The sequence below is a fragment of the Hemiscyllium ocellatum genome, chromosome 2, assembly GCF_020745735.1.
Source record: "Hemiscyllium ocellatum isolate sHemOce1 chromosome 2, sHemOce1.pat.X.cur, whole genome shotgun sequence".
NCBI lineage: Eukaryota > Metazoa > Chordata > Chondrichthyes > Orectolobiformes > Hemiscylliidae > Hemiscyllium > Hemiscyllium ocellatum.
Window position 1 is genome coordinate 29485601 of NC_083402.1, and position 15395 is coordinate 29500995.

General features: G+C 39.8%; 1 protein-coding gene across 7 annotated transcripts in view; it reads right to left on the bottom strand.

The window, feature by feature from the left end:
• The window catches only part of acsl1a (acyl-CoA synthetase long chain family member 1a), a 151079-nt gene that overhangs the window by 25042 nt on the left and 110642 nt on the right, over positions 1-15395 (bottom strand). For all 7 annotated transcript variants that reach the window (XM_060835312.1, XM_060835303.1, XM_060835322.1 and 4 more), the window contains 3 exons: positions 14258-14357; positions 6078-6256; positions 3803-3835 (listed from right to left, as the gene is read on the bottom strand). In XM_060835312.1, the coding sequence (XP_060691295.1) occupies positions 3803-3835; positions 6078-6256; positions 14258-14357 (312 nt within the window). The remainder of the gene's footprint in view (positions 1-3802; positions 3836-6077; positions 6257-14257; positions 14358-15395) is intronic.

Below are 15395 nucleotides of genomic sequence, written 5' to 3' on the forward strand. Positions count from 1 at the left end.
CAGAATAAGCATGCACTTTTAATAGGTGGATATTTCCTGTGCCTGTGAGGTTTCTTTGCTTCACAACACTGACGAGAATTTTTAGTGTTGGTACTTGTCCTAATCACTGCACTAGTTTTTCACACACGTCATTAACGGTTTTATATCTTAAGAACTGAATGGATGACACAGATCTCCTGAGATATGGTTGATCTTCTCCTCTGTTGATCCTCTGCTCTGCTGATCCAAATTGCTTCTGGATTTCTACCTAGTCACCATCTAAATGGGTCGCTCTACCATTAGCTTCCTTGAATTGCAATAAATCTGACAAAAGACATAACAACAATTCTATCTAAGAATTCGGACTTGAAGTCATCATATTTGGAATTCAATAATACACAAATCCGTAGAAATCGTGAATGAAATCATCGATAAATTTCATTGGATGATAATATTTTTCTATCGTGTCTTGCTCTTTGAAGAATTTTTAGTTCATAGGTTGAAGTGATTGTCAAAGGCTTTCAGCATCTGTTCAAAAGCTGCTGGTGTTTCTTAAACCCTTTAACAAGCTGTAATCTCATCAGCTATACTCCCAGTTGTATAGAGAAGTGTATGTACTTGTTCACTTTCTAATTTTGTATCCAATTTGGAAGCTATTTACTTCAGAAACTGTTTTCTCCAGAATTGTATTCTATTTGACTCATCACCGAAACTGAGCCTTTCTGGAAGTCGTACTTCAGATACCATGTCTCCCTAATATGATTATATATTTTGCTATGTTAGAAGACTTTTATTTTAAAGTAATAGCAGTTCAGCTGTGCTTTGATGTTACATAGAAGTGTTTCCCTGTGATTTATAGCTAAAATGGACCATTCCCACCCTTTCTAAATGTTAGAGGACTTCTAATGGGCGGCACGGTGGCTCAGTGGTTAGTACTGCTGCCTCACAGCGCCAGGGACCCGGGTTCAATCCCAGCCTCGGGCGACTGTCTGTGTGGAGTTTGCACATTCTCCCAGTGTCTGCGTGGGTTTCCTCCAGGTGCTCCGGTTTCCTCCCACAATACAAATGTGCAGGTCAGGTGAATTGGCCATGCTAAATTGTCCATAGTGTTAGGTGCATTAGTCAGCGGGAAATGGGTCTGGATGGGTTACTCTGTGGAGGGTTGACGTGGACTTGTTGGGCCGAAGAGCCTGTTTCCACACTGTAGGGAATCTAATCTAAATAAAATAGATTATTCCTTTTCTGCATATTTACTGTTTGAATCTCACTGTCATGGCTTTAATAAACAATTTATCTTCAATCTAATGCTGTACTCAATGATTATGCCCAAACCACATGGTTTAAATCTCTCTTTTGAAGGATCTTTTTCACAGCCTAAATAAAGTCTGTCCCCATTAGATCGGGTTTGCTTAGGCTGCGAAACTGCCCAACATTATCGCTTCAGTAAATAAAAATTGAAACAACTGCAGATGCTGTAAATCAGAAACAAAAACACAAGTTGCTGAAATGCTCAGCAGGTCTGGCAGTGTCTGCGAAGAGAAATCAGAGTTAATGATTCGGGTCCGGTGACCCTTCCTCAGAACTGCAGCTTTTGTTTCCGATGATCACTTTAATTACAGGCCTTGTGATATCCCAGATCTGCAGCTTGGATTGATGTCTCTATCAAAGCCCTTTACTTCCATTTCTTGGGATCTTGGGATCTGTTCACTGGGCGGCAACATTCAGTCTGAGTTTTAAGTGATTTGTTTTCTCATTTTTCTAGCCTAGAATACCACGCCATTTCGAAGACTTTCCTAGCCTGCTGGGGATTTTAAGCTTTAATCTAGCCACTTCCAACATCTGTTTGCACAACACAGGTGTCAGATTTAAGCTAGTTCTCACAGTCCACCACTTCATGGAGTTACAAATTCTCTTTTTCCAGGGAGTTGCTAACTCCTGTATATCTCTTACCATTCTGAAATGCTTTTACACTGCAATGTTCTGTCATTGTCACATAAATTGTTCTTGCAGGGCTGTTAAATCTTCAGCTGAAAATGTGTTGCTGGTTAAAGCACAGCAGGTCAGGCAGCATCCAAGGAACAGGAAATTCGATGTTTCGGGCCAGAGCCTGTTCCTTGGATGCTGCCTGACCTGCTGTGCTTTAACCAGCAACACATTTTCAGCTGTGATCTCTAGCATCTGCAGACCTCACTTTTTACTGTTAAATCTTCAGCTCATCCCTGCTGTTTGCTGGTTATCTGAGCTGATGACTTTACTGCTATTGGATTAAAATCTGTGCAACTCCGTCCCTAAAAGCACCATGGATGTTCATAAGGCACACGGTATACAGTGGTTTAACAAGGTGAAGCCTGATAACTTCAACTTTTGTAGGAAACCTATATTTTCAAGTACAAAATAGAACATTTTACACAACACCTGGAAAAACCCATGAGATACATATTATACAGTCCAGATATTCAATTTTCCCAAAATTGATCCAAAATCATTTGTGGCTCCTGAGGGTTTACTTTCAATCTTTTCCTTTGCTGGACTGGAAACTCTTCACTCCTGAATTGTCTGTCACAGTCCAAGTGTTTCTGGTGACTTTACCATCTAGGTTACAGTAGGCAATCTTCCAGTCCCATTCTAACTCCTGGTGAGTTTAGTCTTTCCAAATGGAAGTTCCTTGCATTCCTGCAAAACAAGCCACAACGTCTTGCTGCCCTCACGCTGCCAAATCCTGGAAGATTAACTCTGTCTTCAAGTTTACAACATTTGCTCTTTCAAAGCCAATTTCCATGGCAACATGAACAACATGGGCCTTGGTCCAGGTCGAGATGCTGATTGATTGGATGCAAGAGCCCAGTCCCTTCTTTGCAGAACAAAATTAACTATTTAAAAACACAATTACTTACAATCCAACATTATCAGCACTTTTCTAGAGCTAGAATCAGAATTAGGTTTATTGTCACATGTACACGAGTACAATGAAAAATTTACAACGTAACCATTTACGATGCCATCGTAGGTACAAAACCTTAGGAATAAATTAGAAGAATAAAGTAGTAAGAAGTGCTGAATTACAGTCATTCCAAGCAGAGAAGAAGAGCAGAGGTGTCCAGGTCGGGACCTCTCCTCCAGTCACTGCTGAGTTATACCTTAAGGCTCTCAAACCTGGAAGTCCACACTGGCTTCACCTCCTGGTTCAAGGTTGGGAGTCCGCAATGAGGCCTGAAGACTGCACTGGCCTCACCCCGGACATCGCCGATGCTGCCCAAGGACAGAAGGTAAGAAGAAAGAAAAAAAACATGAAGAGAGGATAAAGAAAAGTAACGGACAGAGCGGATGAGCTCCAGCTCCTAGTCTGCCACCATCTTGGATCCAACTGGTGTAATCATTGTGAATACACATGCTGCTGCCATTGTTTCCAAATAAACCATGCATCCTCTTCTCAGTAAAACAATCTGGGCCCCAAATAATCTCTAAAAATCAAAGCCAGGCTTTCTGTCAGTCAGAATTCAAGGCAAGCCACTTGAATCCTTTTATTTTATACCAAATTTAAAGACAGTCCCAAAATATAACAGTGTTACAAAATTTCACAATGGTAACACCATCATCTTGTAGAAGGATAATTACAGATGAGCAAGAAATGCTTGCTTTGCCAGTGACACACACATCCGTTGGTGAATAAAAAGAAATAAATTTAAAACTACATCCCCAAAACTCAAGGGTTAAATAAAATACATTTATCCAGTTTCCCAAATAAAAATTACAGGAAAACTATCCAATGATTGGCAGCTCCTACGTTAATCCTGAATGATGGGTATAATTAAAATTTACTTACTTTTGGCTTCCATTTTTGATCTCTTCCGGCATACTAGGGGTAAAATAAAAATGAATGATAAATTTGAAGTTATGATTTAATTCTGGCATGCAAATCATCGATATTTAATAAATCAGGTTTATATTCCATATGTTTGTTTTATAAATAGCACAATTTTGCCTTTGGAACCATATCCCGCACATTCATCTGAAAGCAAGCTACTAATTTCATCCTTCTAATCTTATTCAATAGACAATCTACTGTTTGTATATTTATAGAAGTCAGAAATGTAAACCATCATTACACAATAACTTTTGCAAGGAGGAAAATGGAGATATTTCTTTTACACCAACAGTGATATTCACCTGCCCTCACTGAGTAATCAGAGAACTAACGATTGCAATAATATTTGTCTAGTTTGCATGCTGTATGATTCTATGATTCAAAATGACCCACAATCAATTTGATCCTAGGCTGAGATGCTAATTTCACATCTGTAACATGACTAAGACTGTTCAAAGGAGAAAGTGAGGACTGCAGATGCTGGAGATCAGAGCTGAAAATGTGTTGCTGGAAAAGCGCAGCAGGTCAGGCAGATCCAAGGAACAGGAGAATCGACGTTTCGGGCATAAGCCCTTCGTGTTCCTTGGATGCTGCCTGACCTGCTGCGCTTTTCCAGCAACACATTTTCAGCTAAGACTGTTCAAATGCAACTCTGTTGCATCGCTCAATTCCACCCTGTTTCAGCTAATCTGGTGTTGAAATCCTCAAATTATACTTTTGTTACCTCTAGAATCGACTATTGCCAGGCATAATTGATTGATCTCCTATGCTAAACACTTAATAAACTTGAGGTGCTCTAAAATTCTGATACCTACTCTTAACTCACACGAAGTATGATCATCCATCATTTAAGTGTGCGCTGACAACTAATGGCTCTCGTTTAAACAATGTTAAGATATTATACTGCTTATACTCATTTCCAAATCTAATCTTGGAATCACCTTTCCGAATCTCTGCAATTTTCTCCAGTCCTACATCTTCCCATGTCACCTGCCCTCCATTAACTCTGGCTTTTTAATAACCTCCATTTTAATCCATCCCATCACTAAGGTGTTCATAAAGGTTCCCGGAGCCCAGGTTCTGGAATTGTCCCCTCAAGATGCTCCTGCAAAATTACTCCTTTGGCCAAGCTATTGGTCATTTGCCCTGATGCCTTTGAATGTATCTCATACAAAGTAAAATAGATGGGGAAGCAATGGCATAAAGGGAATATCAATAGACCATGAATCCAGCACCACAGGTTTATGTTTAACAGACATAGAACATAGAACAGTACAGTACAGGAGCAGACCCCTCAGCCCACTATGTCTGTGCCAACCATGATGCCATTCCAAACTAATTCACATTTGCCTGAATGTGGTCTATATTCCCCTATTGCCTGCCTGTTCCCGTATATGTCTAATGGCCTCTTAAACTTTTCTATTGATTCTATTTCTACAACCTCCCTTGACAGCTCATTCCAGGCAGCTACCACTTTCCATTTTAAAAAAAAACTTGCCTTGCACATCTCCTTTAAACTTGCTCCCCACCTCACCTTAAACCTATGGCCCCTCATGTTTAACATTTCTCCGCGGAGGTAGATTTGAATATATAGTAGCGGGTGAAATTTAAATTTTGAAAAAACGTCTGGAATTAAAAACTAATCTAATGATGATCATGTCACCACTATCAATTACTGTAATAACCCATCTGGCTCACAAACAGAAGGAAATCTGCTAACCTTACACAGTCTGGCCTAGAGATGACCTACAGAAAACATCTCCAGCAACGTCATTGACTCTGATCTGATATCTGGATCATTAGGGACAGGCAATAATTCCTTGTGAAGTGATACCCATATCCTATGAAAAGCTATTTTAAGAGTAGGGGTGAGGATGCTTAGGGACATAAACAGGAGAGCTGCATGTGTACCAGACCTATAGGGTATAGGACTAGTTAAATTCATCTTACAGATAGCTAGTGCAAACTCAAATGCCCCACTCTATGGTGTACTCATTAAGAGTTTATAATACTCCTCTGAACTGCTTTAGTTGTTTGACCAAAATTAGAGGTTTTCATATAAATACTTGTTGCTGTTGTAATCCATTATTTGAAACTGTGAACTTACATGACCACATAAGGTTACATGAACAGAATTTACCATTCATCTCTACGCTGCATTAAATTAGAACACTGTATGCCATTTATACATCAGCCAGCAAATAAGAACACTGGATTGTTCTTGGCACCTCACCTCAATTGTCTGCAAAGATACAATTTCAACTCCACTCTTAATTCCTCGTTGCTTTAGCTCAGTTCCAAAAGGATCCATGATAACGATGATCTTAACATCTGGCGTTTGCTTACTTTCCACACTGTTTAATACAGATTCTGCTTTGGCTTGTGTGTCACAGAATACAACTGCAATATCCGCTAAGAATAAAGAGGTATCTGGTTAATTACTTATTTAAGTACAAGGGGGAAGATGAAGTGGTAATGAAAAGGTATACTTTCAATATGTATCCATATTTGATATGAATGACATAGGAACATTGTGTATATATACATGAAATACTCCTGTGGCATTCATATCAAATGATTCTTTGAGACGTTAAGGAATGCATTGGTTACAGAAATGCATTTGTAGGCCTAATACTCTGAGAGATGCCTGTGTGTGCCATTTAATTTCAATGATCTACAAAGGGTTATGTTCAGGATATTCTAACTTCATTTGATGGCTTACCAAAAGTATAATTTCATCTCAGTAACATTTTCAGAAACTGTCATGAATAACTATGTTTTGAAAAGAAATCAATGTTACTGCAAGGCCTAGGTGGAAGAAGTGCATGATCATTGTAGGTGCAACTGTGGTAAAATCAGGAGTTAAGCAATTGTCTGATGCCAGATCAGATGCATGCAAGTGGGGCGTGTCATGAAGGCAGGAGGGGATTTAAAAGGAAAGCAAAAATTGTTTTTGAAAGTTTAAAGGGCTAACCTCTTTGCATTTAAAGTACCATTACATATTAGGGAGCAGCCAAATTAAGAACTTTGTCAGTTCAGATGGTCGTCACCCTCTTAGCATGGCATAGGCACTGGAACATTGGAGACAATAGTGATAAACGGCTCCATTTTCGGGATGGCAGGCAGTGACCAGTGGGGTACCGCAGGGATCAGTACTGGGACCGCAGCCTTTTACAATATATGTTAATGATATAGAAGATGATATTAGCTATAACATTAGCAAATTTGCTGATGATACTGAGCTGGGTGACAGGGTGAAATGTGATGAGGATGTTAGGAGATTACAGGGTGACCTGGACAAGTTAGGTGAGTGGTCAGATGCATGGCAGATGCAGTTTAATGTAGATAAATGTATGGTTATCCACTTTGGTGGCAAGAACAGGAAGGCAGATTACTACCTAAATGGAATCAATTTAGGTAAAGGGGCAGTACAAAGAGATCTGGGTGTTCTTGTACACCAGTCAATGAAGGTAAGCATGCAGGTACAGCAGGTAGTGAAGAAGGCTATAGCGTGCTGGCCTTCATAACAAGAGGGATTGAGTATAGAAGCAAAGAGGTTCTTCTGCAGCTGTACAGGGCCCTGGTGAGACCACACCTGGAGTACTGTGTGTGATTCTGGTCTCCAAATTTGAGGAAAGACATTCTGACTATTGAGGGAGTGCAGCGTAGGTTCACGAGGTCAATTCCTGGAATGGTGGGATTACCTTACACTGAAAGACTGGAGCGACTGGGCTTATATACCCTTGAGTTTAGGAGACTGAGAGGGGATCTGATTGAGACATAAAAGATTATTAAAGAATTGGACACTCAAGGCAGGAAACATGTTTCCGCTGATGGGTGAGTGCCAAACCAGAGGACACAGCTTAAAAAAAGATCATTTAGGACAGAGATGAGGAGAAACTTCTTCACCCAGAGAGTGGTGGCTGTGTGGAATGCTCTGCCCTAGAGGGCAGTGGAGGCCCAGTCTCTGGATTCATTTAAGAAAGAGTTGGATAGAGCTCTCAAGGATAGTGGAATCAAGGGTTATGGAGATAAGGCAGGAACAGGATACTGATTAAGGATGAACAGCCATGATCATATTGAATGGTGGTGCAGGCTCGAAGGGCAGAATGGTCTACTCCTGCACCTATTCTCTAATTATTTGGATTCTACGCAAGCACCAGGAAGAATGTCGCTGAGAAATACACATTGTGTTTTCAGAAATCAGAAGTTAGCAGCAGCAGCCTGCATAGGAAGGATAAGCACGAGAAGGACTTGGACAGGCTAGGAGAGTGAGCAAAAAAGTGGCGAATGGAATGCAATGTGCAAAAAAGTGTGCGGTTATACACTTCGGTAGAAAGAATGGAGACAAAAACTATTTTGTAAATAGAGAAAGGCTTCAGAAAGGTGAAGCTCTAAAGGGACATGGGTGTCCTAGTTCAGCATTCTATTGACGTTAGCATGCAGGTTCAGTTGACAGTTAGGAAGAGAAATGCAGTGTTAGCATTCATTTCAAGAAGGCTAGAATACAAGAGCAGAGATGTATTGCTGAGACTCTACAAAGCTCTGAACAGACCACATTTGGAATAGTGTGAGCAGTTTTGGGCTCTGTATTTTATTGGAGAGGGTCCAGAGAAGGTTTACAAGAATGATCCTGGGTTGAAGAACTAGTGATATTATGAGTGGTTGAGGACTCTGGATCTGTACTCAGTGGACTCTAGAAAGATGAGGGGTGAACGGATTGAAACATACACAATACTGAGAGGTCTAGATAGACTGGATGTGGAGAACGTGTTTCCACTGGTAGGAGAGACTAGGGCCTGAGAGCATAGCCTCAGTGTGAAGGGACAACCCTATAGAACTGTGATGAGGAGGAATTTCTTGTAATAGAGGGTGGTTAATCTGTGGAACTCATGTTGACAGGGCTGTGAAGGCCATTGAGTGCATTTAAGACAGAAATAGATAGGTTCTTGCTTAGTCAGGAGATCAAGAGGGAGGAGGCAGGAGAATGGGGTTAAGAATCATTTCAGCCTTGATTAAGTGGCAGAGCGGACTCTTTGGGCTGAATGGCAAAATTCTACCCTGTATCTTTTGGTGTTCCCCTTGCCTTCTCAGCTCCCTGTGGTGCAGTGGCAGACTTTGGCATAAACTCTCTCCATTAGTACCTGCAGCAGCCTGATCCCTGCCATGGTCATTTACAACCTGCCTCAACCTCAGCTTTAATTAGATCTGTCTCCAACCCAGTTAGGGGCTGTCGTGGCAAAATCTGAAACTCAGTCAGGCTCCCACCAGGGTTAGGCTCCTAATTTAGAAACCAAAGCAATGCCTATTTCCAGCCTCCAGTGGGAAAATCCAGCCCAAATATTTTTAATGTTTTATTTATAGAATGAAATGCATTGAGAAAGGCATGGTAAAATTCAATCTCATAATGTGAGAATACAAGAATAGAATGATACCAGGAGTTCAGTGAACCTATACAGGTGGCTTTAAGATCATTGTTCATAATAAGTTTGCAGTTTCCTTGGGATGTGAAAATTAGTATGGTGAGAAAATAATCATTTCTTCTCTTGTCTAGAAAAGGAAGGGCTGCATTTAGAAAGAGACTTTGATAACTACCGTACATCCCTTGGTACCCTGTAAACAGCCAGTTGGGTGCTTTTGACGTATAGTTGTGGTGTGATGCAGGAAACACAGCAACCAATTGCTGCATAGCAACTTCCACAAGTTGTGATAAGTATTGTTTGTGATGTTGATTGAGAAATTGATATTGGCCAGGATGTAAGCGATAACTTCAAAACAATGCCTTGGGCTCTTTCGCAGTCACCTGAGAACTTCGATTTAAAATTTCAGCTGAAAAATGCCCCTCCAATAGTGCAACATGCGTTCAAAGGTAAAATGCTTGAGAAACTCAGCAGGTCCAGAAGCAGCTGTAGAGAAAGAAACATAAATAATGTTTCAAGGCCAATGGCTTCTTTGGAAACTGAAGAAAGTTGCCTTTTGTACTGTGTTGAGCTCAAGTCTGGATCAGGTCTTGCTTAGATTACTTACAGTGTGGAAACAGGCCCTTCGGCCCAACAAGTCCACTCCGATCCGCCGAAGCACAACCCACCCATACCCCTACATTTACCCCTTTCACCTAACACTACAGGCAATTTAGCATGGCCAATTCACCTGACCTGCACATCTTTGGACTGTGGGAGGAAACCCACGCAGACATGAGGAGAATGTGCAAATTCCACACAGTCGCCCAAGGTGAGAATTGAACTCGGGTCTCTAGCGCTGTGAGGCAGCAGTGCTAACCACTGAGCCACTGTGCCGCCCACACTGTCTTGAACCCACAATTTTAAGACTCACAGATCAGTGTGCTACAGCCAATGTCTATAATGACAGTATTGTCTTAACTTCTTGCTCCGTGTGAGATCTGTTCCTAGTTGATGATTATTACTGATTTGGAGTTATCAGGACTTGATTTTATTACCCTTGACTGGTCACGAAGACCATAGGATGTTTGGAGCACACATAGATCATTTGAATCTGGTCTAATTTTCTTTCAATTCCTATCATTGCTTTAAAACATCCTCTGCATGTGAGTGGAGTCAGCAAATCTATTTAAGTGATCAAAGGAAATGAAAGATTTGCATTTATATATAGCCTTTCACACTAGAAGTCTAAATTAACTTTTTTTTGAAGAGTAGTCAATGAGCTCATGGCTGATTTAATTATGTTCAAATCCCACTTTTCTGCCTTTCCCCCCATCCTTCATCCCCTTACTGATTAAAAATCTATCCCAGTCTTTAAGCAGCCTCAACAGACTTCCGCAGTAAAGAATTCCACAGATCTCCTCCCAGAGAAAAAATTCCTCCTCATCTTTGTTAAATAAGTGGCCTGCTATCCTGAAATCTTAAATGGGTGACCCTTTATGTGTGATTCTGACACTGGGTATGAATCCCTCAATCAACATCGCAAAGACCAGATTATCCAGTCATTGCCAGAAGAGAATTATTTAAGACAATGGTGGGATTTGAAAGAAAATTAGAGGGAAACCTCTGCACTCAGTTATTAAAATGTGCAACTCAAGTCAACAAGGAATGTTTGAAGTAAAGCATAGATACATTTAAGATGAAACAGATTAACTGTGCAAGCCAGAAAGAAATGGATGGTTCTGCTAATAGTTCTAGGTGAGGTGGGAAGGGAGAGGCTGGAGTGGAGATAAACACTAATATTAACTGGTCTGAATGACCTAATTCTATGCAACAAATACCAAATCTAAAGGCAAACATTAAAAAACACAAATAATTCAGTAACAGGATGCAAAACAATTCTCAAATTAGATCAAAGTGTTCCTAAATTCTTCCAGTGGCATAGTTCCTTAATGACTTGCTTTTTTAGGTCATTAATTCATAACTCAGCAGTGGGAGAAATAAATTTGCTCTTACGTTTCTGCTGTTGTCCCTCTGGCAGTACTCAACCTGCAGATCTATAGGAGTGAGCCTGGTAACTTGTTATTTCCTTATGGTCTGGAAATTAATAAGCCTTCTCAGATGGAATGGCCTCAAAAAATGAATACAAAGAAAACTTGCTTATTAGCTTTTAAAGTGGCCCTCCAATCCTCTGGGTACTTTCTGAAAAGATATCTAAATTGTATATATGTGCCCCTGCTGACTGTGAACACATAGTGGCACTCAAGTGATCTTTGAAGAAAATATTTTAAAATTGCCTATCTCAACCAAATACTTCAGTCAATCCATCAAGTTTATATACTGTCAAATTGAGGTGTTTCACACCAGAGAATATTCGGGAATTTACATTTTGAATTTAAACAAAATTTCAATTGAAAAGGTTTGCTTTGGAAAACTTTTTAAACTGTGTTTCTTTGTTTGCATGTTTGTGTACTAATCTGCTTTCTCATGGGGAATATCAATTGTTACATTGAATTGGTGCACTTAAACTTCACAGCTGCCAAAATGTGAGAGTACAAAAAGTACTAAAAGGAGATATGAAATAGAAGCTCTCCATCCTGCACTCATCACAACTTGGAAGCAAGAAACAAACTTGAATAAAGAAACTCACTTTATTCAGCAAGAAGAGGGTGCTCATTGGCTGGGCCATCATTGACCTGAAGATGCAGTAACTATTAATCTTAATTCTCAGACCAAATCAGTTAGATTCCGATTGGTCACAGGATTGTCATGGCGATGTAGTAGTGATTAACTGTCTCCATTATCCCTTTTCTTAAAAAAAATGCTCATTGCATAAATTCCTTTTGCCTACAAAGGATCTTTGTATTTACATATGTAGCTTCCAGCACATGAAAGTGTATCATATTGAATGCCCAGCTGATGATCTTCATTTGGTTTCTGATGTAACGCTCAGCACAGGGAGAAAGTGAGGACTGCAGATGCTGGAAATCAGAGTCGAGTGTGTGATGGTGGAAAAGCACAGCAGGTCATGCAGCATCCGAGAAGCAGCACAATCAACGTTTCGGGCATAAGCCATTCATCAGGAATTTCTGATGAAGGGCTCATGCCCGAAACGTCAATTCTCCTGCTTCTTGGATGCTGCATGACCTGCTGTGTTTTTCCAGCACCACACTCTCGAATTGTAACTCTCAGCACAGTCTGGATTATTTAATAAATGATTTCTAACAGCAGAATCATGTCTGACCTGCTTTCTGAGGCTAGCAAGCCTAGGCTGGTTGAGCATGATCGAAGCACAGGCACCGCAGCAGCTTAAGAGGACAGTTCACTACCACTTTCTCTCGGGCAATTAGTGATGGGAAATAAATGCTCACCCAGCCAGTGATGCCTATGTTCCATGTGACAATTTAAAAATTATGGTTGCTCTGAATGGTCAACAGAACGTGCTGTTTAATATAGTTCATGGCACTAAAACTCCTACCACACATTATTCATTTGTGTGGTAGACAAAGCATCCTTTTAGCTTGACAGCATATCCTGTTAGTGGAGAACACCACCTATGGATTTATTACATGAAGCAGCTAGCTTCACTTATTGTTCAAGCTTTCAGGATAATCTGAGGTAATCTGGGTGCTGCTCATGGCCAATACTCCCATTAATTCTTCTTTTGGTGTGCATTCCTAAAAGACCAATGCTTTGACAGACTTTTTCGTGTATGTGGATCCTTGGAGGAACCTTGGACCCGTTGCGCTGCTCGGAGCCAAAATGTGGTGAAAATAATCTTTTCCTAAATTTTCATGATACACAAATGATTTGATTAGATATCTGTTGTCACACAAGGTTGTATCAATATGCCCTATCAAGCTTACACAATGAGCAAATGGCTTGGGTTCTACTTATGAGGTTGTCAAGAAGATTGATCATGTAAGTGTGGAACTACAGAAATTTCTACATGTATGATGACCAGTGAATGCAGGCTTTTGGTGGATAGTGTTGAGAATTCATTGTCAGACTTCTCAACCAACACACTGAGGAAAGGAAAGTCACTTGATTGTTCCATTTCAAATGATAAATTTGAGGGTAGCATGAAGTTTATTAAACTATGCAAAGAAATTCTTTGATGCAGCTGCAGATTCAAATATCACCAGCATGGAGTCTACATATTTAACATATACAAGTGGTAGCAAATCAGTAGTCTTTCCATCAAAGATCTTAGCAAAGTCTGGACCTAAAGAGGATCCCAGGACAACATCCATTTGGGTGTGCATGGTATCACTGTAACTTAACTCAATTACACAAGTTTCAAAGTTCATAAGTTTGATGTACTTTGTAATCTATATGTATCACCAGTGTCTGAATCTATGACATAATGACATGGTGCAAATGTCAATAGTTTCTTTGAGCGTTATGTTGGTGAATAAGCAAGCAGTATTAAAAGAGTACATGGAGATGCTATTGCTCTCAATATGGAAATTGTGTAATAGTCTTAGCAATTATGAAGGAATCCTTCACTGAGTACATGGAAAACTCAATGACATCTGGTTGTAAAAGCTCCCACAACCATTTGGCCAACTCATGCTGTGCAGAGCCAATTGTAGATAGAAGAGGGTATAAAGAGACACTGGTAGACTGTACATAGTGGATACAGTAAGCCATGAGGACGAATCCTAAGGTTACCAACCTTACAGAAGTCCACCAGAAAACACTTGTAGCTGTATGGTCTTCTAGATACAAACATAGAACTGTCATTGCGCACAGCGTGGTGATGAAATCACATTTGTTGAGTATGACTACTTCATGTCCTTTGTTAGGTTCACATATTTGTACTATGGCATTTACCTTGAGATTCTGCAATGCTACTGGCCATTCTCATGGTGAGTGAAAATGTTTTCAGTAGGTGTCCCATAATATGCAACCCATTAAGAAGAGTCAAGAACTGAAAGAATGAACTGTGAGAAAAAATGCACAGGCATGTTCGAAAATAATGAAATTAAATTATTTGTTTAAAAAAACCTACCTTTGTTTAAGATGTAGGAAATAGCTTCATCTCCCAATGTATCATACAATGGTACCACCACCATGGAGTAGGTATAACAGGCCTGTTCAATAATAACCCACTAAAGTGGGTGGGAGAGTGTTTATCATTAGAAATGCATGCTCAGCTACATCAACATTCAGCTGACCGATTACCTGGTTAAATATTTAAACCACCACCTGTTAGGCATGTAGTTACCCCTTCTGGAGCAAGTTGGATGGGTTGATCATAGACTCAGAGGTCAATTTAACAACTGCACTAAAAATACAAAAACTAACATTTCAATATAGTTACAAATCATTCAGGTACAGACCAATGAAGAGCAAACTGCACATAGAAGGCAACTATGGTCAGGATTTTCCCTATTAAAATTATACCTATGCAGAATCACTAAACTGTTGTAGCAATGTTCTTGTCATTGGGACAAATTCTAAATAGATCAAGAGAAAATACTAATCGTTGCTAAAAGGAAATAAGACCAAAGGTTTTGGTTTACATCTTCCACTCATTAGAGCTAGGACACAAGGAACATAATTGAACAAAGGAACTCAATTCTATACAGCATGAGAAAAGGCTGCTGATTCGTTGGGCTATCACTAACATGAAGATACAACAAGAATAGTTGCAGAATCCAACAGCAGAATCACACTTCACGATGGTAATTGTGAATGAGATTGTGCTAAGAGTTAAACTGGAAACCGATTTAAGATCACCATTCAGGCTCACATTGTATAAATTAAATACACAATATCCTGTTTAGGGTGGTAAAAAGAATTTATACATGCATTTTTTAAAACAAAAAGGCATAAAGAAGACAGTCAAACTCTATGGCAACACTGTGACCAATCATAATCCATCTGCCTAGTCTGAGAATGAAGATTAAGAACTGTTGAAGAACAGTTAACTCTCCTTGTTGTATCTCCAGGTTAATGATGTTCCAGCCAATCAGTACCCTCTCTCATGCTGTATAAAATGGTGGTCCATTATTCAAATCTATTTCTTGTGCATATTTCTGATGAATGCAGGATGAAACTCAAAGTCTTAACTTCTTTTAGAAATGTATAAGTTCTACACTACTAAGAAAATGCAATATTTTGGAATAATTATTCTGCACAATGTA